Source organism: Ustilago hordei, assembly GCF_900519145.1.
Source record: "Ustilago hordei strain Uho2 genome assembly, contig: UHO2_contig_05, whole genome shotgun sequence".
Taxonomy (NCBI): Eukaryota; Fungi; Basidiomycota; class Ustilaginomycetes; order Ustilaginales; family Ustilaginaceae; genus Ustilago; species Ustilago hordei.
Genome location: NW_024545279.1, coordinates 923,404 through 948,677, shown reverse-complemented (window position 1 = coordinate 948,677; position 25,274 = coordinate 923,404). Strand labels below are relative to the sequence as shown.

The following is a 25,274-nucleotide window of genomic DNA, read 5'->3' as shown; positions in this document are numbered from 1 at the left end:
GCATTTGTTGTATATACTATTGTAGATTTCGGCTGACCTCTGTGGACACTCCATTCAGGGGTAGCTCAGCACAATCAATATCAATATGTAGGTTATGATGACACCAAGGTCTGGTGTGAGTGTTGATGATGATGAGGTTGATGGTGTTGGTGATAAGGTTGGTGGCATCAACATGAGTGTCCAGTGTGTTGACTGATGCTTGAAGTGATCCCTGGACCACAGTGGACTACTGCCTTCGGTTCTATCTATATCTGGACTGCTGACCTGTGTCAGCGGTCGCGCGCCTGAAACCTGAGATCGGTAGTTGTATCAATACTATTACCGATTCTGTCGAGTTATGCGACAGCGCTTGTGGTATTGCGATTCTTCATGAGGTATGCAGTAGAGCCATCTCTATTACTTTTCTCGCTCGAATCTGTAGTTGTGATGATGCTATTGCAGATTTCGACTGACCACTGTTGGACACTCCGTCCAGAGGTAGCTCGGCACGATCAATAACTTATGCAAACTCGCTGATGACCTCAAAGGTCTGGTGTGAATATGGATTGGTGGCGTCGACACAAGTGTCCAGTGCATCGACTATGCTTGAGGTGATCCCCAGACTGCAGTGGACGACTGCCTTCGGTTCTATTGAGATCTGGACTGCTGGTTTGCTAAGAACTGCCTTCGGATGTCAGGAAACAGTGATACAACACATGCACTTCGATGAGGAGCAATCTATTGATTGCAACTTATGCTGACTTGAAAACTAATGAGTACTTATGTTTCTAAAGTATTGACTAGTTGTATGGTGAGTAGAGTGGATGAGAATCCACTCAACCATTAGCAACGAGAAGGTGTGGCTTTTATACCTCTTCGCAGTGTCGCCTGCATCACTGCTTCTGCTCTCTCTCCAGAGAGTACCTTCTGCATTGAGTACCTCACAGGAGTCTCCAATGAGGCTCCTCCTCCTCATTACGCCATCTGTCTGTCTTTCCTGAGCTGTGCCAACTCCATCGACACTGCTCCTCCTCTTTATGTCTTCCTCGCCAGTTTCTCTTACACTGCTCTCCTCCCTTGGACTGGCAACGGACCCCCTTTATTCCTATCTTGTGTGCCCCCGAGTGGTAACCAGCTGCATGCTCCTGAGCTAGGTCCCCTCTTGGCGGCACTTGGTCCCACTACTTGCATGTGAAGCTTCACCACACTATCATCCTTACCACTGATCTCCACAGAATCTGTGATAGGATCTTTCCTACTACTGATCCTGGCAGAATCTGCCATACCCTTTCTTCTATCACCAATCTCGGTGTGATCCATAGTACCATCCTCTCTCATGCCAATCTTGTCATCATAGTACTATCCTTCCTTCTGCTGATCTCAGTGAGATCTGTCATAGGACTGGCACTACTACCGATCTCAGTGAAGTCTGTCTCAAATCCCATGATCCGCCTGATCCCTTGATCCCTGCACTCCCTTCATATGAATTTGACAGATCTTCTGGCCTCTGCGCATCCATTCCCATGACAACCTGCTATGGGCCGCCTTCAGACATCAGGTAGTGGTGATACAACACACACACTACAATGAGGAGCAACCCTGATAGATTGCTACTATGCTGACTGGAACTAATATATACTTATGCTGAAGTGATAACTAGTTATGGTGTGTGTAGAGTGGATGAGGATCCACTCGACCTTTGATGATGAGAAGGTATGGTTATATACCTCTTCACAGCGTCGCCAGCGATGCTGCTCCTGCTCTCTCTCCAGAGAGTACCTTCTTCATCGAGTACTGTACAGGGGGCCCCTCTAGCACCACTCCTGTCCTCCTTGAGCTATCGACTCCTTCGACACTGCTCCTCCTCCTTGCTATCCTGCTTGCTTGGCACCCTTGTGCCTCTTGAGCTGTGTCGACTCCTTCGACACTGCTCCTCCTCCTTGCTATCCTGCTTGGCACCCCTGTGCCTCCTGAGTGGTGTCGACTCCTTTGACACTGCTCCTCCTCCTCAGGACCTGCTTGCCGGTTCCCTATACACTGCTCCTTCTCCTTTGACTGGTGATGGTTCCTTTGACTCTTGTCTCTCAAGCCCCTGAGTGGTAACCGTCTGCATGCTCCTTGAGCTTGGTCCTCTTCGTGGCTGTGCCTGGCCCTCCTCGCATATGGGCCCGGAAGTCCATGGTCTCCATGGAGACTGCACTACGACCATGCTCTCCGCTGGTATCGACTAGATCTCCGATACCTGTGCTCCTTCCATATGAACCAGTGACCCTCCTGCTTCTTGAGCATTCAGGCCCATGACAAGATACTCCGAGCTCTCTGCATGCTGTTGGAATTGCTGGTGTCGAGTCAATGCCAATCATTCAGTGACTCGTGCATGAGTGCAATCAGGCAAAGGTGGCCCTCTCTGATGCTTCAGCACAAGGCTTGCCAGCACATGAGTATCAAGCCTTGAAGGTAGACCACAACAAGAAGATGCAATGTCTGGCACATACTCAGAGCCAGCTCCAACTTCGAACAATGATCAAGCACACCTACAAAGAGAAGGAGGACCTGAATGTATGTGCACTCCATGGTTCACTCTTTGGTGGTGTGGGTCCTGCAGCAGCAGCATGGGAGCTGTCACAACACCTTCAGGCTGGTGGTGATACCAATGACAATGACAGCAGTGACCAGGCTGGCTCCAGCACAATGCACCAAGCACATACCTCTTGTGTGCCTCTTGGCAGCCACTTGGATAGCCACACAAGTGACCAAGGCAATGCTGATCCAAGCTATGAGTGGATGCACCAAGCCACCAGCATCCCTTTCCTCTCACAGGTACCCCTTTCTTTTGCTTCAACATCGACTCCATTGTCCTCAACAGCAGATGACCTGGCACACACCTTGTCACCAGCTTCTGGCACCTCACTATCAGCTGAAGAGCCTATGTCTCTCATTCTACATGAGAAGCTTGATGGGCTGTGCAATCAGATTGGCTCCATGATTGGAGATCTGCCCCAGCCTGATTATGATCTGCTCAAGAAGGATGAGGCTGGCATGCCTCTCCATGAGCTCTTTGCAGCCATGATGACCAACAATGTCAGCACACAGAATGCTGTTTTGGCCACCCTCAAGAAACAAAATGGTAAATCCTGCTGCTGGTGCCACCAACTGTTCAGATCATTTCTGAAAGGCCCTTCCAAGGTCTCCCTCAAGCTGGTCACTTGGGGCATGATGATCAATCACATGTGGTCTTGTGTGAAGCCTCACATGTACAGCAAGTACAAGGAAGCTTGCTGTGAGGCACTAGCTTGTCAACCATGCTGGCACAAAGCATGTTGTGGTCAAATCTTGCTGCAAGACCATGAGGAACTGGTCCACCATATCCTGTGCCACTACAAAGGGATCAGTCAGATCCTCAACCATCTCACATATGTGCCAAACAGGAGCTATAGGTGTCCCTTTGCAATCAATAGCAGAGCTGAGCAGTGCCAGTGGGCCTTGCATTGGCAAGAAAGGAAGCCTTCATCTCTTCTTGATGTGATGCAGCACCTTGAAACTGCACACAGATTCCCTACAATCACATCTGACATGACCAAGTATTGTGCCTGGCACAATAAGTGGACCTTTGGCCATGAACAGACTAATGGTCACTTTGAGATGCACATCAATGCACTTCTCAGGGGCTATGCCAAGCAAGAAGGGTGCTGATGAACCTGCTGGTTCTGCCTTGTGAATGAGGGCCTTGCAGCAGCAACAAGGGCACACTGCTTCAAGGAACCCAAAGATCCCTTTGAACATGTGTGCACAGTGCACATTTACCCAGATTGCAGCCCTGTTTGTCACTGCCCCTTTTGCAATAAGCAAAATCTGACATATGACTTCACCAATCATCTGCAAGAGCATGACCTTGTCCTTGGAGCAAAATCTCTGCTGCATCAACCTGATCTTGTCAGCAAGGGTTCAAGAGCTCATGAATGTAGGGAAAATTGGATCTCATGGGTGCAGAGTATCACTCCCTCACCACCACCACCTGCTGCTATGTCATCAATTCAGAGTGCAGCCCAGAAAGAGATCAATGCATCAAAGGCACAGGCAGTCACTGATGCTGAGGTGCAAGTGGCTGGACAAGTTGGCCATTCTGTGCTGCCCATTTCATTAACAGGTGCCACTCAAGAGGCATCTTCAGCCAACTCATCTTGCCCAATGCTTTCAGCCTGTTGTCTTGGCCACTGTGGCAGGCTGTTGGTGGTTCACCATGCATGTCCATTTTGTGCCCAAGATGAGAGCCTCCTGGCCAAGCAAAGAAGTTGAGTTTGGGTTATTTGCTATCTTGCTCACCACATTGCAGGGGTACACCTGTTCAACATGTCCTCAAGCCCAATGACTTGCCCATCTTGTGGTGAGGTGATGCCAATAAAGGAGTTGGCCCTGCACCTTGATCATTGACATGAGCTTGGCCTTTCAGGAAAAAGGTCAGAACCACTGGCTGATGATCTCTCAAATCTAGGTGGCAGATCACAGGCTAAATGAAGGCCTGAATTCCTTAGATGGATTGAACAAGGTTACCCAAACAACAACACTTCAGGCCATGTGAGTGCCAAAGCAGTGGCAGTTTCCAAGCAAAGATCTGGCAGCTCCCATCATCATGCTGTTTCCACTCCCTCAGCACCTGGTCAACAGCAGAGTGGCACTTCACAGACTGACTCAAGCAATACAGCCATTGCATGTGGCTCTGAGTCATATCCAGAGATCGATCCATCCATGCTATTGGATGACAACTTGTATGAACCACCCACTTGATGGGTGAGGCAACATCTTGCTTCAGATTCAGAGGAGCAGACTGCTTAGTTGTCCAGCAACACTACAGTTCATTGTAGTTCTGGCTTGTCTCAGCACTATCATACCAGTCATAAGTGCTAGCCATCCCAGCAAACCAACTTGTCCCTTTTCTCCATTTTGCATGTCTTGATTTGTGTTTCCATTGTCTCTTGCTGTCTTTACTCTGTTGATACTGTTTTTATGTTTGCAATTGTAAGCTTGTAACCTGATCCACCCAAAATCCAAGTCTCTTGTGAAACTGCATTGTTGTGTGCTTCAGAGAACACCCAGTCAGAGGTCACAATTGTTGATAGGGTTATGTCATCTTGCATTGCTATGGTTTGGACAAGCTGGTTTTAGGTTTTTGGACAATGGGAAGATGGTGTATTGACATGACTATCTACATAAATGAGTATGACTATTTATGCTTGCTGGACACAGGTGGGGCACACTGGTTGAGGAGTCCCAAGCCCCTCAACCCCTATCACAATGCAGGGATGCATCACAAGGAGGTCCATTCCCTCAACCCCTATATCAGCAATATCAGCAGATGCCACCAATATGAGGTCAGGTCAACCTCCAACAACAATTGGCACTTTTGAGGATTCTCCTGATAACCAGAACAGTCACTTACATCTGTTCTGGTCCTCAATTTGGCCTGAAAATTCAGTTGAGGTTAACAACCAAATCAGTTGCTAACAGCCGTTTTGGCTGTCAAAAAAATTTGGAAATTAACATTTGGTTGCTAACAGCCATTTTGGCTGTCAAAAAAAATTGGAAATTAACAACTGATTCGGTTGCTAACAGCCGTTTTGGCTGTCAAAAAAAATTGGAAATTAACAACTGAATCAGTTGCTAAGAGCTGTTTTGGCTGAAGGAAAATTGGAAAAGAGCCTGGAAATGGCATCACCTTGTCTTCTGAGCAAAACTTTTCAGTCACAGATTGTCTATAAGAGCTGTGCTTTTCACTGCTCTTGGCTTCCATATGCTATCACTAATCATCAACCATATTCAGACACATTCTTTCTGGCAAAATATGTATGATTCACCTCCCCAACTCAATGGCAACAGCGAAAGATGCATCACTGAACGAGAAGTTTACCATCTCTCGTTCTCAAAGCGCATCACTTACAAGGTGGAGAGTGTCACAGGGTCAGAAGGATAGCGCAAGAGAGTGCGCCAAATTGATCAACAGCAGTCATGGGAATGTTGTGCAATGGAGCAATGTATGAAGGGTGCACAACAGATCAATATATGGAGGGTGTGCCAGATTGATCAGCACCAAACCATTGGGGATCAACGAGATTAATCAGGCTGGTAGTGCATATGAATTATGAGATCAATCAAACCCTGGGTTCCAGATTAATCTCATGGGGATCAGTTGGAATTAGCCAGATCAGTATGCTTCAACAAGTCAGCTGATATGAGCAAGTACTAGGAGCTGTGTTGAAGTGACCACATGACCAAGGGGTTTGGTCACGAGGTTCAACAAGTGGCTAAAGGGATTCACAAGATAAGGTCGAGAAGGAGTGTCGAAGTGACCACATGACCAAGGGGTTTGGTCATGAGGTTCAACAAGAGGCTAAAGGGATTCACAAGACAAGGTCAAGAAGGAGCTGTGTTGAAAGGGGGCATCACACATCATCAGGCAGAAGGAGAGCATGAAGGCGAGAGGGCAGTGTTGCATAACCCTTATGCCATGCAAACAGTAGGGGTGCAGTATCAATGGATTGATGCCAGCAGGACAAGACAGTGTCAAACAGGGGACAAAGGCCCCTCAAGAGGAGCAGGATAGGTGTCATGGGCAACACCAATCAAACACATAAATACTCTCAAGCTACCATAGTGTCATGGGCCTGGATGCTCAAGAAGCAGGAGGGTCACGGGTTCATATGGAAGGAGCACAGGTATTGAAGATCTAGTCGAGATCAGTAGAGAGCATGGTTGTAGTGCAGTCTCCATGGAGACCATGGACTCCTATGGACTCACATGCAAAGGAGGGCCAAGCACAGCCACGAGGAGGACCAAGCTCAAGGAGCAGGCACAGCCACGAAGAGGACCAAGCTCAAGGAGCATGCAGATGGTTACCACTCAGAGGCTCGAGAGACAAGAGCCAAAGGAACTGTCACTGATCAAAGGAGGAGGAGCAGTGTCGAAGGAGTCGACACCAGGTCATGAGGAGGAGGAGCAGTGTCGAAGGAGTCGACACCAGGTCATGAGGAGGAGGACCAGTGTCGAAGGAGTTGACATCAGGTCATGAGGAGGAGGAGCAGTGTCGAAGGAGTCGACACAGCTCAAGAGGCACAGGGGTGCCAAGCAGGAGAGGCCCCTGAGCAGTACTCGATGAAGAAGGTACTCTCTGGAGAGAGAGAGCAGGAGCAGCATCGCTGGCAATGCTGAGTAGAGGTATATAACCATGCTTTCTCATCATCATAGGTCGAGTGGATCCTCATCCACTCTACTCACCATATAACTAGTTATCACTTCAGCATAAGTATACATTAGTTTCAGTCAGCATAGCAGCAATCTATCAAGGTTGCTCCTCATCATAGTGTGTGTGTTGTATCACCACTACCTGATGTCCGAAGGTGCCCATAGCAGGTTAGCAGTCCGGATCAAGATAGAACCGAAGGCAGTAGTCCACTGCAGTCCGGGGATCACTTCAAGCATCAAGTCAACACACTGGACACTCGTGTTGACGCCACCAACCTTATCACCAACACCATCAACCTCATTATCATCGACATCACCAATCTCATCACCAACACCATCAACCTCATCATCATCAACACTCACACCAGACCTTGGTGTCATCATAACATCGATATTGATCATGCCGAGCTACCCCTGAATGGAGTGTCCACAGAGGTCAGCCGAAACCTATGATAGTATATACAATGAACGCCACCTGCTGTCACTGCACAACTTGATAGTCACCGATACCGAGACAATAGCTGTTGCACAGTTTGATAGTCACTGAGTATCTCGACAGACCGACCTGGGTTTCAGGCGCGAGACCCCTGACATTAGAGTGGATCATTCAAGCAGCTCCTCATGATCACCATGACGGACCCAGACCTCAACAATAAGCTCGATAGACTACTCACTCTATTGGAAGCTCAGCTAGAGCTTACTAGGCAGGGTCATCGAGAGGAACGACTACAACGAGCTCAGCTGGGTAGGGAGGAGACAATGGACCTCTCTCACTCGGAAGACCAAGCAGGAGGAGGAGATGAGTCTATGATAGGAGACCCACATACTCCTACTCCAGCTCCACGACCAAGACGATCAGTCTCATTCAACTTGGATGAGCAGGAGGACGTCAACTATGAGAAGTATGCTTCACCTACTGGGCCAAGATATGTCAAGACTAAGGTGGACCCCTACAGCAGGACCAGGACGGACCCTTACCCCCTGGACCATGAGGAGGACACCAGCATCATGGCAGAGCTTAACCGGTCAAAGCCCATCACCACCCCCTTCCCAAAGTTCAATCCCTGAGACATGGAGATCTTCATTCTAGAAGCCAAAGCATGGTTTAAGTTCAACCAGGTGTATGAGCAGACTAGGATGATCAACCACATGGGTGCTCAACTGGAAGGGACAGCAAGAGAGTGGTGGACCTCCAAGCTCTGTATTGATAGAGCTAGAGAAGGAAGGTTGTTCAATGATTGGCACTACTTCACAGAGCGACTGTCAGAACAGTTCAACCCATGCAATGCTAGGATGGAGGCATACAACAAGCTGTTGGCTCTCAGACTCACAAGTGATGCTCCTGGTGCCACCACACATCATGTAGAGCGGTTCAGAGACTTGGAGGGACAGGTCAACCTAGATGACAACGAGCTAGTGATTGATCTCTTCAGAGGAAGTCTCACTCACAGCATACAGGAGAAGTTCGAGAGGAATCCACCTGGGAAGAGATGGGAGTGGTACCAAGAGGTTGAGGAGATCGATCAACAGAGGATGCTACTACAGCAGTCCTCAGCTAGACACTCACTCCCAAACGCCATGTCACCTCCACTAAGAACTGGGTCTCGGCCAATTCAAAGTTCAATCCCCATACGTCAACCCACTCAACCTTATCCAGCTCGATCACCAGCACAAGCAACTACACAAGCAACTACACAAAACCTAAACCGACCAACTAACTGACCCCTTCCTCATTATCCCACCCAAACCTCGAAGCAAGGAAGCCCTGCTCCAACAGGTATCAACACCTGTCATGTATGCAAGGGTATCGGCCATTGGGCCAGAGACTGCCCCAGCAGGAGGATAGACCCTCTTAGCTCTCGACCCATGGGACCAAAGGTCATGGTCACCACAGCAGACCCCTTCGAGGAGGCCACTGACTCAGGAGATGGCCACACAGGCAGCACTGAGACTGACCCCAAGGCCATGGACCTCAGCTCATACCAGCAACCCATGGACCTCGACCATGAGGAGGAGGAGCACGATGATGACAACGATGAGGGAAATGTCAGTGGGGTGATGCACTGATGGCATGCATTGCTCTACAAACCTCCTCGCCATCACTCTGTATATATCAAGATTGTCAAGTATGTTTCTCTACCAGTGGAGGCAAAGCAGTACTGGAGCTCTCTGGAATGGTTCAAGACCATCCTGCTCGGATACTAGCTGATACCGGTGCTGGTTTGTCCATAGTCTCAGATTCTTTCATTAGTAAGTACCAAATACCCACAAAACCCATAAAAACAAGATCGATCCATGGTGTCACCGGGCACCAACTCTCCATCAATAGTTCTGTGAGCATGCAGGTATCTATTGGAACACACAATCTGGGTGTGGTCGAAGCTTCAGTGGCCGACACTGCTGACTATGACCTCATCCTGGGGTTCACTGAGCTACGGAGGCTCAAACCCACCATACAATGGGATACGGGCCAGCTGGAGTTCAAGACTCAGGAGCAGGACCGACCCCCAAGGAGACCCCCTGAAGCAGCAAGAGCAGGGGACCTAACCATGAGGAGACCAACCCTTCATGGTAACGAGTTTGTCTCAGCAGAGCGCATACTACAAGCAGCTCTAGAAGATGGACCCATAGGGTTCATGCTGTTGGAGGAGCCACCATCATCACTCCCGGCCTTTGGTTTTGTACCTACAGGCGCAGACAAAGGAGTCGAGATGGAGGTGGAGATAGACAAGGTGGTGACAGCTGCAGACATACCAAAGCCATACCAACACCTGCAAGATGTGTTTGATGAGGTGGAAGCAGACAAGCTGCCCCATCATACCGAGCATGATCTCCACCTCGAGTTGATAGAAGGAGGTAAGCCACCTCAAGGGCCCCTATACCTTAAGGGACCCAAGGAGATGTCCGAGTTGAGGAGGTACTTGGATGAGAACCTCGAGAAGGGGTTCATAAGACCATCGAAGAGCCCGGCACGATCACCAGTGCTCTTCGTACCAAAGAAGGATGGAGGTCTCAGACTCTGTGTGGACTACAGAGGTCTCAATGAGATCACTGTCAAGAACAGGGCACCATTGCCCCTCATCGAGGAGCAGCTGTTCTTACTCAGGAAGGCAAGGATCTATACCAAGCTAGACCTTAGAGCAGCATACAACCTCATCCGGATTGCTAAAGGGGATGAATGGAAGACAGCTTTTTGCACCAAGTTGGGACTCTATGAGTACCTAGTGATGCCCTTTGGCCTAGCCAATGCTCCAGCTCACTTCCAGTCATTCATCAATGACATCTTCCGAGACATCATTGGAGTATATGTAGTGGTATACTTAGATGACTTCCTGATCTTCAGTGACACTGAGGAGGTACATGTGAAGCATGTCACCGAGGTCCTCACTCGCTTAAGGAGCAACAGGCTCTTTGCTAAGCTGTCGAAGTGTGAGTTCCACACCAAGACAGTCGAGTTCCTGGGGTACATCATCAAGCCGACGGGCATAGAGATGGACCCAGAAAAGGTGCGCACTGTCAAGGAGTGGCCAATGCCAGAGTCAATCCATGACATCCAAAGGTTCCTGGGTTTTGCCAACTTCTATCGAAGGTTCATAGCCCACTTTGCTCACATAGCCAAGCCCTTGACATCACTGGTAAAGCCTATAGAACAGTTCAAGAAGTTCGAGCTACCAGAAGAGGCCCAACAGGCCTTCCACAAGCTCATCCAGGCATTCACATCAGCAGGAGTGCTTCAGCACTTCGACTACCACCTTCCAACAAGGTTGGAGACTGATGCAAGTGACTTTGCTATAGCAGGAGTACTCAAGCAGGAGCATGAAGGATGATGGCATCCAGTGGCCTTCTACTCTAGGAAGATGTCTTCTGCCAAGAAGAACTATGAAATCCATGACAAGGAGCTCCTAGCTGTGGTCGCCTGCCTTACTCAGTGGCGACACATGCTAGCTGGACTACCAAGTCAACTGGTCATCCTCACTGACCATGAAGCCCTCAAGTACTTCAAGTCACAGAGATGCATCACAGGTCGACAGGCTCGATGGGCCATACTACTAGCAGACTTCGACTTCATATTGCAGTATCGACCAGGAGACAAAGGTGGTGAACCCGATGCTCTCACCAGAAGGACTGACATGCAACCAGCTGGTGAAGAGCAGGATCACAATGTGAGGCAACTACTGCCTCCTCAAGTGTTCAAGGAGACAGCAGACCATGACTTGCTCCTAGTGGCCCCCATGATCTCGATGGAGTCCATAGCATCAAAAGGTCTCAGAGACCTGGTCAAGATCTTCCAGCCCTTAGACCAAGAGCTACAGGAGATACATAGGAAGAAGCCCTTCGAGGTCAGGGATGACCTATGGTACAGTGGAGGAAGGTTGGTTATCCCCAAAGTGATCATGCCAGGGAGGACCAACAACTGACACTCAAGGAGTGCCAAAGAGGTAGATGGACAGTCTCTCTCTGTAGAGCATCTGCGATTCATGGTGATGACCCAATGCCATGATGGTATTACTGCTGGACATGTAGGAAGAGATGCTACCATCAAGGCAGCTCAATGACATTACTGGTGGCCAAACAGGACAGCTTGGATTGCAGACTATGTAGCAAGTTGTCCTGTATGTGCTAGGTACAAAGCTCCTTGTCATCGTCCATATGGTTTGCTACAGCCACTAGCAACATCAGACAGGCCCTGGGGCTCCATATCCCTCGACTTCATCGAAGGACTACCACCATCGAAGAAGTATGACTCCAAGACCTATGACTCTATCTTAGTCATTGTCGACAGGTTAACCAAGTTTGCCATACTAGCTCCAACCCATAAGACAGTCACGGCCAAACAGACTGCAGTATTGCTATATGGACACATGGTTAGACTCTTTGGATATCCAGATCACATGGTATTGGACCGAGGCAGGCAGTTCATATCAGGAGCATGGAAGGCATTTGCAGAGCAAATGGGTGTGAAGCACTCACTTAGCACGGCTTACCATCCTCAAACCAATGGTCAGACAGAGAGGGTCAATCAGGTCATAGAGCAATACCTCAGGATGTACTGCAACTATGAGCAGGATGACTGGGTCAACCTGCTGGACACTGCAGCCTTTGTGTACAACAACACGGTCCACAACAGCATTGGTGTCTCACCATTCTTTGCATGCTATGGATGGAACCCCAAAGCTCATCCTGACATCCCTCGACGACTAGGAGTCAATGATCCAGGTCACTTCGAGTACCTCATGGATGGAAAGGAGCATTGCAAGTACCTCCAGGAGCAGATCAGAGAGGCACAACGGAGATCAGTAGACCAGTATAACAGGAAGCACAAGGACATCGAGTTTAAGGTGGGTGATATGGTCTATATCAACCGTCGAAACTGGAAGACACGGAGACCCACACCCAAGTTAGATACCTGGTTTGCAGGACCCTACCCAGTTCAGGAACGGGTAGGATGCCGAGCTTATCGAATCACATTGCCAGCAAACCTTAGGGTGCATGATGTGTTCCATGTCTCCATGCTCGAGCCAGCAAGAACAAGTTCTCTTCCTCAACGTGCTGAACAACCCACCATACCATCACTTCCAGATGAGGACCTCGACTTCGAAGTCGAAGCACTCATCGACAAGCGTTCACACAATGGGACTACAGAGTACAAGGTGTTGTGGAGAGGGTACTCAGAGGAAGCTGCTTCATGGGAACCAGTAGAGAACCTCAACTGTCCCGACCTCATCCAGGAGTATGAGGTGTCGGAGGGGGGACAAGTGAGTAGACAAAGTAGAGAAAGGAGGAGAGAACAGGAGGAGTAGAGAGAGGAAGAGGAAGGAGGATGACATTGAGAGAAGGAGGAGGGATGATGTTGGCGATGTTGTCGAGGAGGAGGAGGAGTCAGCATGGACCAGACCAGAGCATGCCTCGACGGAGCTCGGCTCTTAAGAGGGGGGTAGTGTCATGGGCCTGGATGCTCAAGAAGCAGGAGGGTCATGGGTTCATATGGAAGGAGCACAGGTATTGAAGATCTAGTCGAGATCAGTAGAGAGCATGGTTGTAGTGCAGTCTCCATGGAGACCATGGACTCCTATGGACTCACATGCAAAGGAGGGCCAAGCACAGCCACGAGGAGGACCAAGCTCAAGGAGCAGGCACAGCCACGAAGAGGACCAAGCTCAAGGAGCATGCAGATGGTTACCACTCAGGGGCTCGAGAGACAAGAGCCAAAGGAACTGTCACTGATCAAAGGAGGAGGAGCAGTGTCGAAGGAGTCGACACCAGGTCATGAGGAGGAGGAGCAGTGTCGAAGGAGTCGACACCAGGTCATGAGGAGGAGGACCAGTGTCGAAGGAGTTGACATCAGGTCATGAGGAGGAGGAGCAGTGTCGAAGGAGTCGACACAGCTCAAGAGGCACAGGGGTGCCAAGCAGGAGAGGCCCCTGAGCAGTACTTGATGAAGAAGGTACTCTCTGGAGAGAGAGAGCAGGAGCAGCATCGCTGGCAATGCTGAGTAGAGGTATATAACCATGCTTTCTCATCATGATAGGTCGAGTGGATCCTCATCCACTCTACTCACCATATAACTAGTTATCACTTCAGCATAAGTATACATTAGTTTCAGTCAGCATAGCAGCAATCTATCAAGGTTGCTCCTCATCATAGTGTGTGTGTTGTATCACCACTACCTGATGTCCGAAGGTGCCCATAGCAGGTTAGCAGTCCGGATCAAGATAGAACCGAAGGCAGTAGTCCACTGCGGTCCGGGGATCACTTCAAGCATCAAGTCAACACACTGGACACTTGTGTTGACGCCACCAACCTTATCACCAACACCATCAACCTCATTATCATCGACATCACCAATCTCATCACCAACACCATCAACCTCATCATCATCAACACTCACACCAGACCTTGGTGTCATCATAACATCGATATTGATCATGCCGAGCTACCCCTGAATGGAGTGTCCACAGAGGTCAGCCGAAACCTATGATAGTATATACAATGAACGCCACCTGCTGTCACTGCACAACTTGATAGTCACCGATACCGAGACAATAGCTGTTGCACAGTTTGATAGTCACCGAGTATCTCGACAGACCGACCTGGGTTTCAGGCGCGAGACCCCTGACACCAGTGACCCCCCTGCTTCTTGAGCATTCAGGCCCATGACAAGCCCCATCCACTCTTTACTACATACTCTATCTACTTTACTTACTCAGTTACGTACCATTGCAATAGCAGTGCTCTTGCAACAACTCTCAACATGTGTGTTGTATCACTGTTGGTCAACAACTGTAGGCAGTGTTCTTCAACACTAGCAGTCCAGTCCCTTACTGTAGGTGGTGTTCTTCAACACTTGTGGTCCAGTCCCTTGCTGTAGGCAGTGTAGCTCAACACCTGTGGTCCAGTCAGTTATTGTAGGTGGTGAATCACACCTGCAGTCCAGTAACTCCCATCCTCTGTAGGTGATTAGCATATTGTGGTCCAGATGACATCCAAGAGCATTATCAACAGTACTATGAACACTCATACTGTAGGAGAGGGTGTTTCACTCACTCACCAATGACCAGTGTCTGTGCCATGCAACCTCTGAATGGAGTGTTCAAGGCAGTCAGTTGAGACTTACCAGGTGGCAATGTTTGGTTATGTTTAGGTGAAACTTACTGAGTAGACCTTACTCAATCAAACTCAATAGCACCCCAAAACTAAGTCTCTGGCACGCGACCGCTTACAGAGAGGCACTCAAGTAATGGCTCTGCCAAACTGCACTATCTCTCTGGCCGCTGTGCAACACAGTACCAAGATAGGCATGACAGCCTGTACACTGCCAACATCACCCTTTGTGATGCTTCTGGAGTGTTTCTGCAGCGATTTGGGCCTCCCATGCAGTATGCTGCCCAAGCCATGAAGGAAGAAGCTGCCATAGGAAATGCTGATGAACCTCACAAAGCACACCATCTGCAACAGCAAGTCCAAGACTGTTCGAACCAATTCATCACCTTCTTCTGCCACCCATGCAGGTTTGGATACCCCTAGCAAGTCAGACAGAAGCGCTTCTGCTCAATCCTCCAGGGCAGCTAAGTGACTTGCAGCACCAGCACTGGTGACAACCTCTCAATGTGTAGCTAAGCCAGCTTGGCCCTGGCAGGAAGCTGCTGAGAATCACACTCTTGAACCAACGTTGGACCTACCTGAATTGCTGCCTACTGTACATGAAGAAAGCATGCCTATCCAGACTCTGTGCAAGGATCCCCAGCATGCACACATCTTCAAATGGCTCCACCTCAGTGTTTGGCATGATCAAGCTTACCAAAGGCTCCAGCTCACAGCAGACACCCTTCAAAACAATGGCACAAACACAGCAAGGGAGGCTGTCAGCAAGTTCTCTGAATGGCTACAGTGCTATACTACCAAGCATGTCTCACTGCTTGTTGCTGGCAACCAGATCAAGACAGGTCTTTGTGATGAATTTGCAGCTATCCTTCACCAATGAGAGTCAATTCACTATCCATGGGTGAAAGAGCATGTTGCTGGCTATGACAAATTCTGCCATCCTCTCTACTTGACGTTTGTCCCATTTCGAGGCTTCACCATTGAAGATCACACTGACATGGCTGACTCTGCCATCTCAATCCTTCTCAACTTTGGCCAGCATGCTGTACTCAAGCTTCCTGACTACAATATCAAGTTGGGACTTCAGCCGCTAGATATTGTGCTGTTTCGTTCCAATGTAGTGTACCACAAAACCACTCAGCACCTCTCAGATCAAGCTGTAGTCAGCGATGTGGCAGAATGCTGGGCAATCACCTGCTTCTTTCATAAGGCCATTGAGCAGCACATGGAGCCTTCCATCCAGAATGTCTTCCATTATGTGGCCAAAGTGCACAGTGACACTCAGCAAGGAGAGGGGAGACAGAAGCAAGGCAAAAAGAGGCAAAAACAGTAGCACAAAAGGCAGCTCAAGAGAGGTACACTCTTTTGCAATTGAAATCATGATGGCACCACATACTTTGACTTTTGCCATTCAAGAGCCACCATTGGACCCTACAGTGAAGCATTGCATCTGAATTGACCCAGTCAAATCAGCTGGAAGCACTACTCAAGTGCCACAAGTGCCAAAAGCTCGAAGGTTTGCATAAATCAACCTCAGTCTCACAAAAAGCATTGGAATCCTCATTCTTGTCTATTCATGGTGACATTGCACAATGATAGTGGTCTATGGTCACACAGAGCTTCTACCATGGATTGACAACATCCATTCATCTGCTTTGTCGCTTTGTGGTTGGTGCATTGTGATTGATTGGGAAAGGTGCACAGAGATGAGCCAGGTGGCACTTGCACAGAGATGAACCAGCTGTCGCTAGCGCAGAGATGAACCAGCTGTCACCAGCACAGAGATGAGCCAGCTGGCATTTGTGCAGAGATGAACCAGCTGTCACTAGTGCAGAGATGAACCAGCTGTCACCAGTGCAGAGATGAGCCAGCTGTCGCTAGCTGTCACTTGCACATTGGTCCCATGACCTTCATTCATTTGAATGACAATCTCTCATGACTCACCCAGGTCAAGAGCTTTTGTGCACCATATGCTACTGGCATTGATGTGGCACAGTCCAAACACAGGTTCAAAACAGTCGAATGTGTGAGAACATGCTGGGCAGCTGAGTGCTTATAATCTGTCTTCATGTTCTCATACTTTCATTCTCTCTTCCCACTTTCATACCACTTGCTCTCACTTCCATCTCACCATCTGCTTGTTGCACCTCCTGTTTACCTGCAAGCTGCCTCCAGCATGGCAAATCTGCTTATGAAGATGGTGGTTCAAGTCAAAGATGAGAATGGTGTAGCTCACATCATCAACACATCCAACATTCAAGCATACCAGCCCAACACGATCTCCAAAGTGGTTACAATCCTCGCTCAGGACATCAATGCAAACTATGAAACTGTCAAAGTGATTCAAGAGTTCATCACATCTGTCAGAGATGACTACCTCCAACAACTCGAAGACCTCTCCAATGAGTGGAGGAGCACAGGTTCCAATGAAGGCTGAACCAGCATCGTGTCAGAGGTCGCACGCCTGAAACCTGAGATCGGTAGTTGTATCAATACTATTACCGATTCTGTCGAGTTATGCAACAGTGCTTGTGGTATTGCGATTCTTCACGAGATATGTAGTAGAGCCATCTCTATTACTGTTCTTGCTCAAATCTGTAGTTGTGATGAGGCTATTGCAGATTTCGACTGACCACTGTCGGACACTCCATTCAGAGGTAGCTCGGCATGATCAATAACTTATGTGAACTTGCTGATGACACCAAAGGTCTGGTGTGAATATGGATTGGTGGTGTCGACACAAGTGTCCAGTGCATCGACTATGCTTGAGGTGATCCCTGGACCACAGTGGATGACTGCCTTCAGTCCTATTGTTATCCGGACCGCTAGTTGCTATGAACCACCTTCGGACGTCAGGAAACGGTGATACAACACATGCGCTTTGGTGAGGAGCAATCTATTGATTGCAACTTATGCTGACTTGAAAACTAATGAGTACTTATGTTTCTAAAGTATTGACTAGTTGTATGGTGAGTAGAGTGGATGTCCCTCCACTCGACCATTTGTGATGAGAAGGTATGGTTATATACCTCTTCACAGTGTCACCAGTGACACTGCTCCGACTCTCCCTCCAGAGAGTACCTTCGCTGCCAAGTACTGTGCAGGAGTCTCCATTGAAACTCCTCCCTCACCATGCCTCATCGCTCCTGTCTTTTCTGAGCTGTATCAACTCCATCGACACTGCTTCTCCTCCTTGTGATTGGTTCGCCGGTGCCCGCCACACAGCTCCTCTTCCCTCAACCGGCAATGGTTCTCTTGTCTGCATATCTCCTGAGCCCCTGAGCAGTAACCGTCTGCATGCTTCGTGAGCTCGGTCCCTGTCTCAGCAGTGCTCGATCCTCCTCACTTGCGAGTGTAGTCCCTCTCACATGTGAAATCATCATACAAATGTTGTTGTCACTGATCTCAACGAAATCTGCCATACTATCGTACTTACTGCAGATTCTGGTAAGATCTGTGATATCAAGTTCATTCGTGCAGATCCCAATGAGATCTGTCATAGAACTGGGTCTACTACCGATTCTGCTGAATTCTTCTGTAAATCCACCGATCCACCCGATCCTTCGATTCCTGCGCTACCTTCATATGAACTGTTGGGTCTTCCCGCTTCCTGCGCCGCCAAGCCCATGACACATCGCACATGACCTCCAGCACATAGGTGATCTCATGATCCACACTGACCACATTGCATTGTACTTGGCTGAAGCCTGCAACAACAGTGAAAACTGGTTGGAGATGCAAGAATTGAAGGAGCCTCAAACTCTACAGCAGGCAGCATTCATAGGACATTGCCATTCAGGATACTGTAAGTTCAGGCATCATACTAAGCTTAATTGGGAGTCCATCTTCAGCACAGAGAGTCCAGCAACACCTCCTCTCATGGCTGCAGCAGCATCAACCATCCCAGTTGCCACTTTTTCCTCTGTCATACCAGAGGCATCTGTGATTGCCACTTCCTTGGCATCCATTTCACACACATGCACCACCCCATCCTCTATGGTGCCAGCTACATTCACAACACCCGTTGCTACCTCATCAGCACCAGCTGCACACTTGAGTGCCACAACCTGGAGCACCACAACCTCGAGCACCACAACCTTGAGTGCCACAACCTCGAGTGCCACAACCTCGAGCACCATAACCTCTTCTCTCAAACCAGCTGAGTCGACCACTTCAAATGTCACACCAACACAGAAGAAGAAGACCAGAAAGCAGAGGGCTGATGAGATGGGGTGGTACCCAACATGGCCTACAGCTGTGAAGGAATGGCATGATGACAAGCAGGCAGAGTTGGAATATTGGAAGAAGGACACAGATGAAGAGGCAGAAGCACAAGAGAAGGAGTCGAAGAGGCTTGGATTTGCTGCATTGGATCTCACAAGAAAATATTTGATGGAGTACAGAGATGGCTCAAGTGATGACAAGCCTGAGGTGGAGAGGGGCATTGACTTTGGCACTAAGGAGAGTAATGACACTCAACAGGGGTACCAGGATGATGTTAGAGAAATGCTGAAGACCAAGGGTTTGTGCAAGGCTCAGGAAGAGGACCATGCCAAGGTCGAGAAGCTGCTGCAGCAGCCAGATGCAGAAGGGAAGGTAGTAGAAGAGGTCTACAGCGATGCGGATCTGTATGACAAAATGCCACCTGGGGACCTTTTTGTACCTATTCAAGCAGGGATGATGCACACAGCAGAGTCTCACGATGCTCTAGGTGCCTCTCAAGGGCCATCAATGTCCTACTCACGAGACATGGTAGAGCCTCCATCTCCATCTCCTCCTCCCTGGAGGGATCCATTTCTGTCTCCTCCTCCCTGGAGGGATCCATCTCTGTCTCCTCATCCCTCGTGTGATCCATCTCTGTCTCCTCCCTCATGTGATCCATCTCCATCTCCTCCTCCATCAAGTGATCCACAATGACCAGTAGTGGAAGTTGTTATTCCCACAGTTGGATCGAGCTGAAGCACAAATGAGGCAAAAGGCAGGCAAGCTGGAATCAGATTTCGAGAAATGGGTGATTACTGGTCATATGAATCAGGCAGCAATGACACAAGTGAGGGTAGTGCTTCCTTGGCATCAGGGAGCAAAGCTGAAAGCGAGGAGAGCAAATTGGGTCATGTCAAGGCAACAGCAAAGAAAGTAGGAGGCATGCGTGTTGTCATGGGCCTGAATGCTCAAGAAGCAGGAGGGTCACTGGTTCATATGGAAGGAGCACAGGTATTGGAGATCTAGTCAATACCAGTGGTGAGCATGGTCATAGTGCAGTCTCCATGGAGACCATGGACTCCTATGGACTCACATGCAAAGGAGGACTGGGCCCATATGTGAGGAGGGCCAGGCACAGACACAAGGAGGACCAAGCTCAAGGAGCATGCAGAGGGTTACCACTCAGGGGCTCGAGAGACAAGAGTCAAAGGAACTGTCACTGGTCAAAGGAGAAGGAGCAGTGTATAGGAAACTGGCAAGCAGGTCCTGAGGAGGAGGAGCAGTGTCGAAGGAGTTGATACAGCTCAAGAGGCACAGGGGTGCCAAGCAAGCAGGATAGCTCAAGGAGGACAGGAGTGGTGCTAGAGGGGCCCCCTGTACAGTACTCGATGAAGAAGGTACTCTCTGGAGAGAGAGCAGGGGCAGCATTGCTGGCGACACTGTGAAGAGGTATATAACCATACCTTCTCATCATCAAAGGTCGAGTGGATCCTCATCCACTCTACACACCATAACTAGTTATCACTTCAGCATAAGTATATATTAGTTGCAGTCAGCATAGTAGCAATCTATCAAGGTTGCTCCTCATTGTAGTGTGTGTGTTGTATCACCACTACCTGATGTCTGAAGGTGGCCCATAGCAGGTCAGCAGTCTGGATATAGATAGAACTGAAGGCAGTAGTCCACTGTGGTCTGGGGATCACTTCAAGCATCAGTCAACACACTGGACACTTGTGTTGATGCCACCAACCTTATCACCAACACCATCAACCTCATCATCATCAACACTCACACCAGACCTTGGTGTCATCATAACCTATGTATTGATATTGATCATGCTGAGCTACCCCTGAATGGAGTGTCCACAGAGGTCAGCTGAAACCTACAATAGTATATACAACAAATGCCACCCACTGTCATCACACAACTTGATAGTCACTGAGTGACATAGCTTGTTGAGACTGATACCAAGACAATAGCTGTTGCACAGTTTGATAGTCACCAAGTATCTCGACAGACTGACCTGGGTTTCAGGCGCGAGACCCCTGACACATGTCTTCAAGAAGACTCAGAATCATGCCAGGGCTTGCAAGATTCTGGCTGCCAGGCACTGTGGGCTGTGTGAAAGTTGCTTGCAGGTCAGCATTGACTGTGTGCCTGCTGACTCTGGCAGCTATGAGGTGAAGTGCAAGCCTTGCAACAGCAAGTCAAATCCCCCCTGTCACCACAAGTTCTGGCTGGATCAGACTCTAGTCACAAAGTGGGATGGGCTTGTGAGCCAGGGCAAGGCTCACATAGTTGCCAATGTCATGGTCTATGGCAGCTCAGCTGTCTTTGGCCACCTGCAATACAACAAGGTAAGTCTCAATGACTATCTCACTGGTGTCACCCCCAAGATTCTAAGGGTGCACTGTGGGAATAAGTTTGACAACCAGGGCACAAAAAGAGGAGCTGGATACAAGGTGGCCCAACATGGTGCAGGCCAACCCACCACCACCACCTCCAATCCTCTGAGCAGTTCCAAGTGAACCACTGCTGAAGCTGGGTTGGCAACAAGTCAAATGAGACCAGGGCCCTCTCTTTCACAGGGCTATAGAGCTTCACCCCAAAGGCCAGTGCCTTTGCAGAGCAATATCAATTTGGCTTACAGAAGCATTGATATTGCCAAGGGAACAGATGCAGAAGCTGCCCTGGAAAGAATCTCCACAGCAGCTAAAGGGCTTGTGGAGCATTTTGGCATTCACAACTGCTCCAAAGAGGAGTTGAAGGAAGAGGCATGCTTAGAGGCTCTTGAAGAGTTTGCTGACATGGTGATCAGTCAGTTACAATGGCATGCCAACTTTACTGACCTTTTTGGTAAAACTTCTGACCAATGCTCATAGTAGTCCTTTCATCTATGTAGTTATGTGATTCTCTCTGTACCATCAAACATCTAAATCTTATTGTGCGAATGAACACATGCACAATTTTTAATGGTGAGCGAAGGGGAACGTGACCAACGCGCAAGCGTTGCCAGCTTTGTGTGGTGTTGGTTGCTCTTGTTTTCATTCAGCCCATCTTGCTACTCTCCTGACCTCTTCGCACTTGTTCTCGCCCATCATTCCGCCTCATCTACCTCTCAGAGCTGGCTTGGCTTCCTCGTTTCGAGCAGCAGCATCGAAAGCTCACCCAAGCTCGTCGTCTTTCTACGGAATAGGTAAGTTGCAAATGCTTCCACGGACAACCTTCCCCTTGCCTTGCCGATGATCCCCTTTCCCTCCAATGATCACGACAAGCCAAGCGTTCTCGGCATAGCAGTGCAGGCAAGTTCAGCAGCGCAACCAAATGCCATAGCCTACCCCGATTATGTGTTGGTCTTCACCCTTCAGCACCGAGACGACAACCGCCCACCATGTCCAGCACTAGCAACAGCCCACCGCCAACAAAGCAACGCATCGTCTCACATTTCATCAGCTCGTAGCGCCAGGCCCCTCTCGCAATTTGCACGCAACATCGACTGTAGGAGCGCTCGCTGTAAGACATACAAAGCAAGACCTATCACCAGCATCCAATCTTCTCGCAACTCTTGCTCTCGACGCTGCTTTGTCGATCGATATTGTTGTTCAGTCTTACATCGACCCCATCTATGCGCTCCCTTCTGTTGCTTCGTGTTCCGCTGCAATGCCAGCTATGCCATCTCTGCTTCTTCCAACCTGCTCTTGCTCTAGAACATTCATCACTGACACGCAGCACACGGACCTCCCTCCCCCTTCTTCTTCTTCCTCCTCACTCCTGCAACCGCCTTTAGTTCGTGGGACCACACCAAGTCTCGCATCTTCCGCCTCAACATCTTCGGCATCTTCACTACAGGGCACACCAGTGATCCGATTGAGCTCGGCGGCCTTCCACTCGTCGACTCATCACAGCGCACAATCGCACAAGTCGGACCTTAGCGGATCCGACCTCTCCCATCTAAACACGCTTCTCGACAAGTTGGCTCGCCCGTCTTTGCTTCCGTCCACGTCCTCGTCCGAAAGCCCTTGGCCACCTTTTACTTCGGCTCCCGCCACTGCCACCTCTTCCTCCTTGGCACTTGCTCTGACTCCTCGTCTTCGAGGCAAAGGAACCTTCCGTGAGTCTTGGTACGTCCGTTCCGAACGCAAGGCCCAGTTCAACGCACTCCTCGACACGTTCCATCGTGCCACAATTTGCGACTTCGAGCCCAGCAGCTACCAGCTCTCGGCCTCCGACCTCGCACACGCATTTGACCGTCAAGGCAACGCTATCACCCCGGTCCGGCCCAACGACGTTCTTCGCGGCGTAGCAAGCAGCATGTCTGAACCCATCGCCCAACATGCTTCCCAGCCCAACTCGGTGCCTAGTGCTGAGAATCCTGGCAAGCTCGTTCAGGCTTCCGGTATCGCTGCTCCCTACCAAGATGCTATCAAGGAGGCGATTCAGAAGCGCATCCAGGAGGGCAAGTCGAGACCCAAACTCGTCGGTATCCTCGCTACCCCAAGCCCACCCAGTGTAGCCTACGCCGAGTGGACGCGCAAAGCATGCCAAGCTGTCGGTGTCGAGTTTGAGATCTGGAAGACCTGGGACGACTCGGTCGAGGTTAGCGAGGAGGAGCACAAGGGCTCTGCGCCTGACTTCGACCTCGAAGCTGACGTCGAGGATCTCATCATTGCTGCCAACGCCGATGACAAGGTGCACGGTATCATGGTGTACTACCCCATCTTCTTTGGTCGTCAGGATACTTACCTGCAGCAGATTGTTGACCCACGCAAGGACGTTGAGGGACTTCATTTCAGCTACTGCTGGAACATGTACCACAACGTGCGATGGATCTCGCCCGCCAAGCTCGGCAACGCTCCAGGCACTACACGCGAGCTGCCCGAAGAACGTGCCACCCGCGAGGCGCTCAACGACGAGCAGGTGCCTCCTGGTATGGCCAAGTCGATCCTTCCCTGCACGCCTTTGGCCATGGTCAAGTGTCTCGAAGCCATCGGTGTTTACGACGGCGAGCTTCCCTATGGCGACCGACTGTACGGCAAGACCATCACCGTCATCAATCGATCCGAGGTGGTGGGTCGTCCTCTCGCCGCTTTGCTCTCCAATGACGGTGCCAAGGTCTACTCGATCGACATTGACTCGATTCAGGAGTTCAACAAGCGTGCTGCTGCCGAGTCCTCTTGTCCTATCCAACCTCAAGGACGTGCTCGTTCCGAGATTGTCAACAAGGCACATGCTCAGAACACCGCCTCGCAACTCCGTCCACACCACGTTGTTAGAAATTGCAACATGACTGCCGAGGAGTGCATCCGTGCTTCTGACGTCGTCATCTCTGGTGTTCCTTCGGCCAACTACAAGGTCGAAACCGAGTGGATCAAGCCTGGTGCAGTTTGCGTCAACTTTTCGAGCGAGAAGAACTTCAAGCCTGATGTGCGAACACGTGCGTCGATGTACCTGCCAGCTATCGGCAAGACCACCATTGCTATGCTCCAGAGGAACTTGCTCCGTCTCGTTGAGTACCGCGAGCTTTCCGAGTCGTCTTCCAAGTAGTAGATTTGAGAAGAACAAGTGGTGTCTGTCATTGTTCCCATTGCATGCTACCAAAATGTATAGACCGGCCTTGGAGCCTTTTCTGCGTTTCATGACCAGAATATGTGACCGTCTGAGCAAAGGCTTGTCCTATTCATGGCGACTGAACCAGAGCCGGATGAGTTGAACACAAGCAGGGCCCTGTTCATGATGGCTACTCGTGCGACATTAGCTAGCGTCAATTCGATCCGCTCGCTTTGAGGCTGAGTTGGAGGAGCGTGTTGATGAATGCCGCCGCCAAGACGCGTCCACGCGACTGTAGATTTGCACTGATAGACAGCTGCGAATTCCACAGCCGGCCGGGAAGAATTTCTCTCGCTCTCTCCTCGCTTTGTGTGACGTTGGGGTCTGCACATATTTGTTGCTGCTTCTCAACTGCTGGAAAGCCTTGACCTTCTCTCAACCACCTTCTCTCAACCACCTTCTCTCAACCACCTTCGCTTCTACAACCTTTGCCAAGATTGCCGATTCGTCCGATCCTGCCCACGGCTACGAATCTTGTTGACGCGCGGTTCTTCTACAACGCGTTGGTCCGATTTGCTCTACTTCTTACCATATCATCACACCCATTCCGCTCTCCCTGCCTCCCTTGCCACTCTCAGCTCCAAGTCATCAAGCAGCACTTTCCCTCATCCCCCTCACGCTACCCGCTCAGCCTTGCCTGTCCCTTC

At 49.8% G+C, this 25,274-nt stretch overlaps 4 protein-coding genes across 4 annotated transcripts; all 4 read left to right on the top strand.

The window, feature by feature from the left end:
• Positions 1-2,499: 2,499 nt before the first annotated feature.
• Positions 2,500-4,275, top strand: UHO2_03254 (uncharacterized protein; the record flags this gene model as incomplete). The annotated part of the gene is made up of 2 exons (XM_041558169.1): positions 2,500-3,665; positions 3,795-4,275. 2 exons carry the CDS (start codon positions 2,500-2,502, stop codon positions 4,273-4,275), a joined length of 1,647 nt encoding a protein of 548 aa, XP_041414103.1.
• A 3,570-nt stretch (positions 4,276-7,845) lies between these two features.
• UHO2_03253 (uncharacterized protein) lies at positions 7,846-13,016 on the top strand (the record flags this gene model as incomplete). Its single annotated transcript, XM_041558168.1, has 6 exons — positions 7,846-8,157; positions 8,293-8,762; positions 9,359-10,978; positions 11,069-11,587; positions 11,645-11,718; positions 11,797-13,016. 6 exons carry the CDS (start codon positions 7,846-7,848, stop codon positions 13,014-13,016), a joined length of 4,215 nt encoding a protein of 1,404 aa, XP_041414102.1.
• Positions 13,017-18,483: 5,467 nt separating this feature from the next.
• Positions 18,484-19,734, top strand: UHO2_03252 (uncharacterized protein; the record flags this gene model as incomplete). Its single annotated transcript, XM_041558167.1, has 1 exon — positions 18,484-19,734. The coding sequence occupies one exon, from the start codon at positions 18,484-18,486 to the stop codon at positions 19,732-19,734; it is 1,251 nt and encodes a 416-aa protein (XP_041414101.1).
• A 3,597-nt stretch (positions 19,735-23,331) lies between these two features.
• UHO2_03251 (uncharacterized protein) lies at positions 23,332-24,564 on the top strand (the record flags this gene model as incomplete). The annotated part of the gene is made up of 1 exon (XM_041558166.1): positions 23,332-24,564. One exon carries the CDS (start codon positions 23,332-23,334, stop codon positions 24,562-24,564), a length of 1,233 nt encoding a protein of 410 aa, XP_041414100.1.
• Between the last annotated feature and the right edge of the window lie 710 nt (positions 24,565-25,274).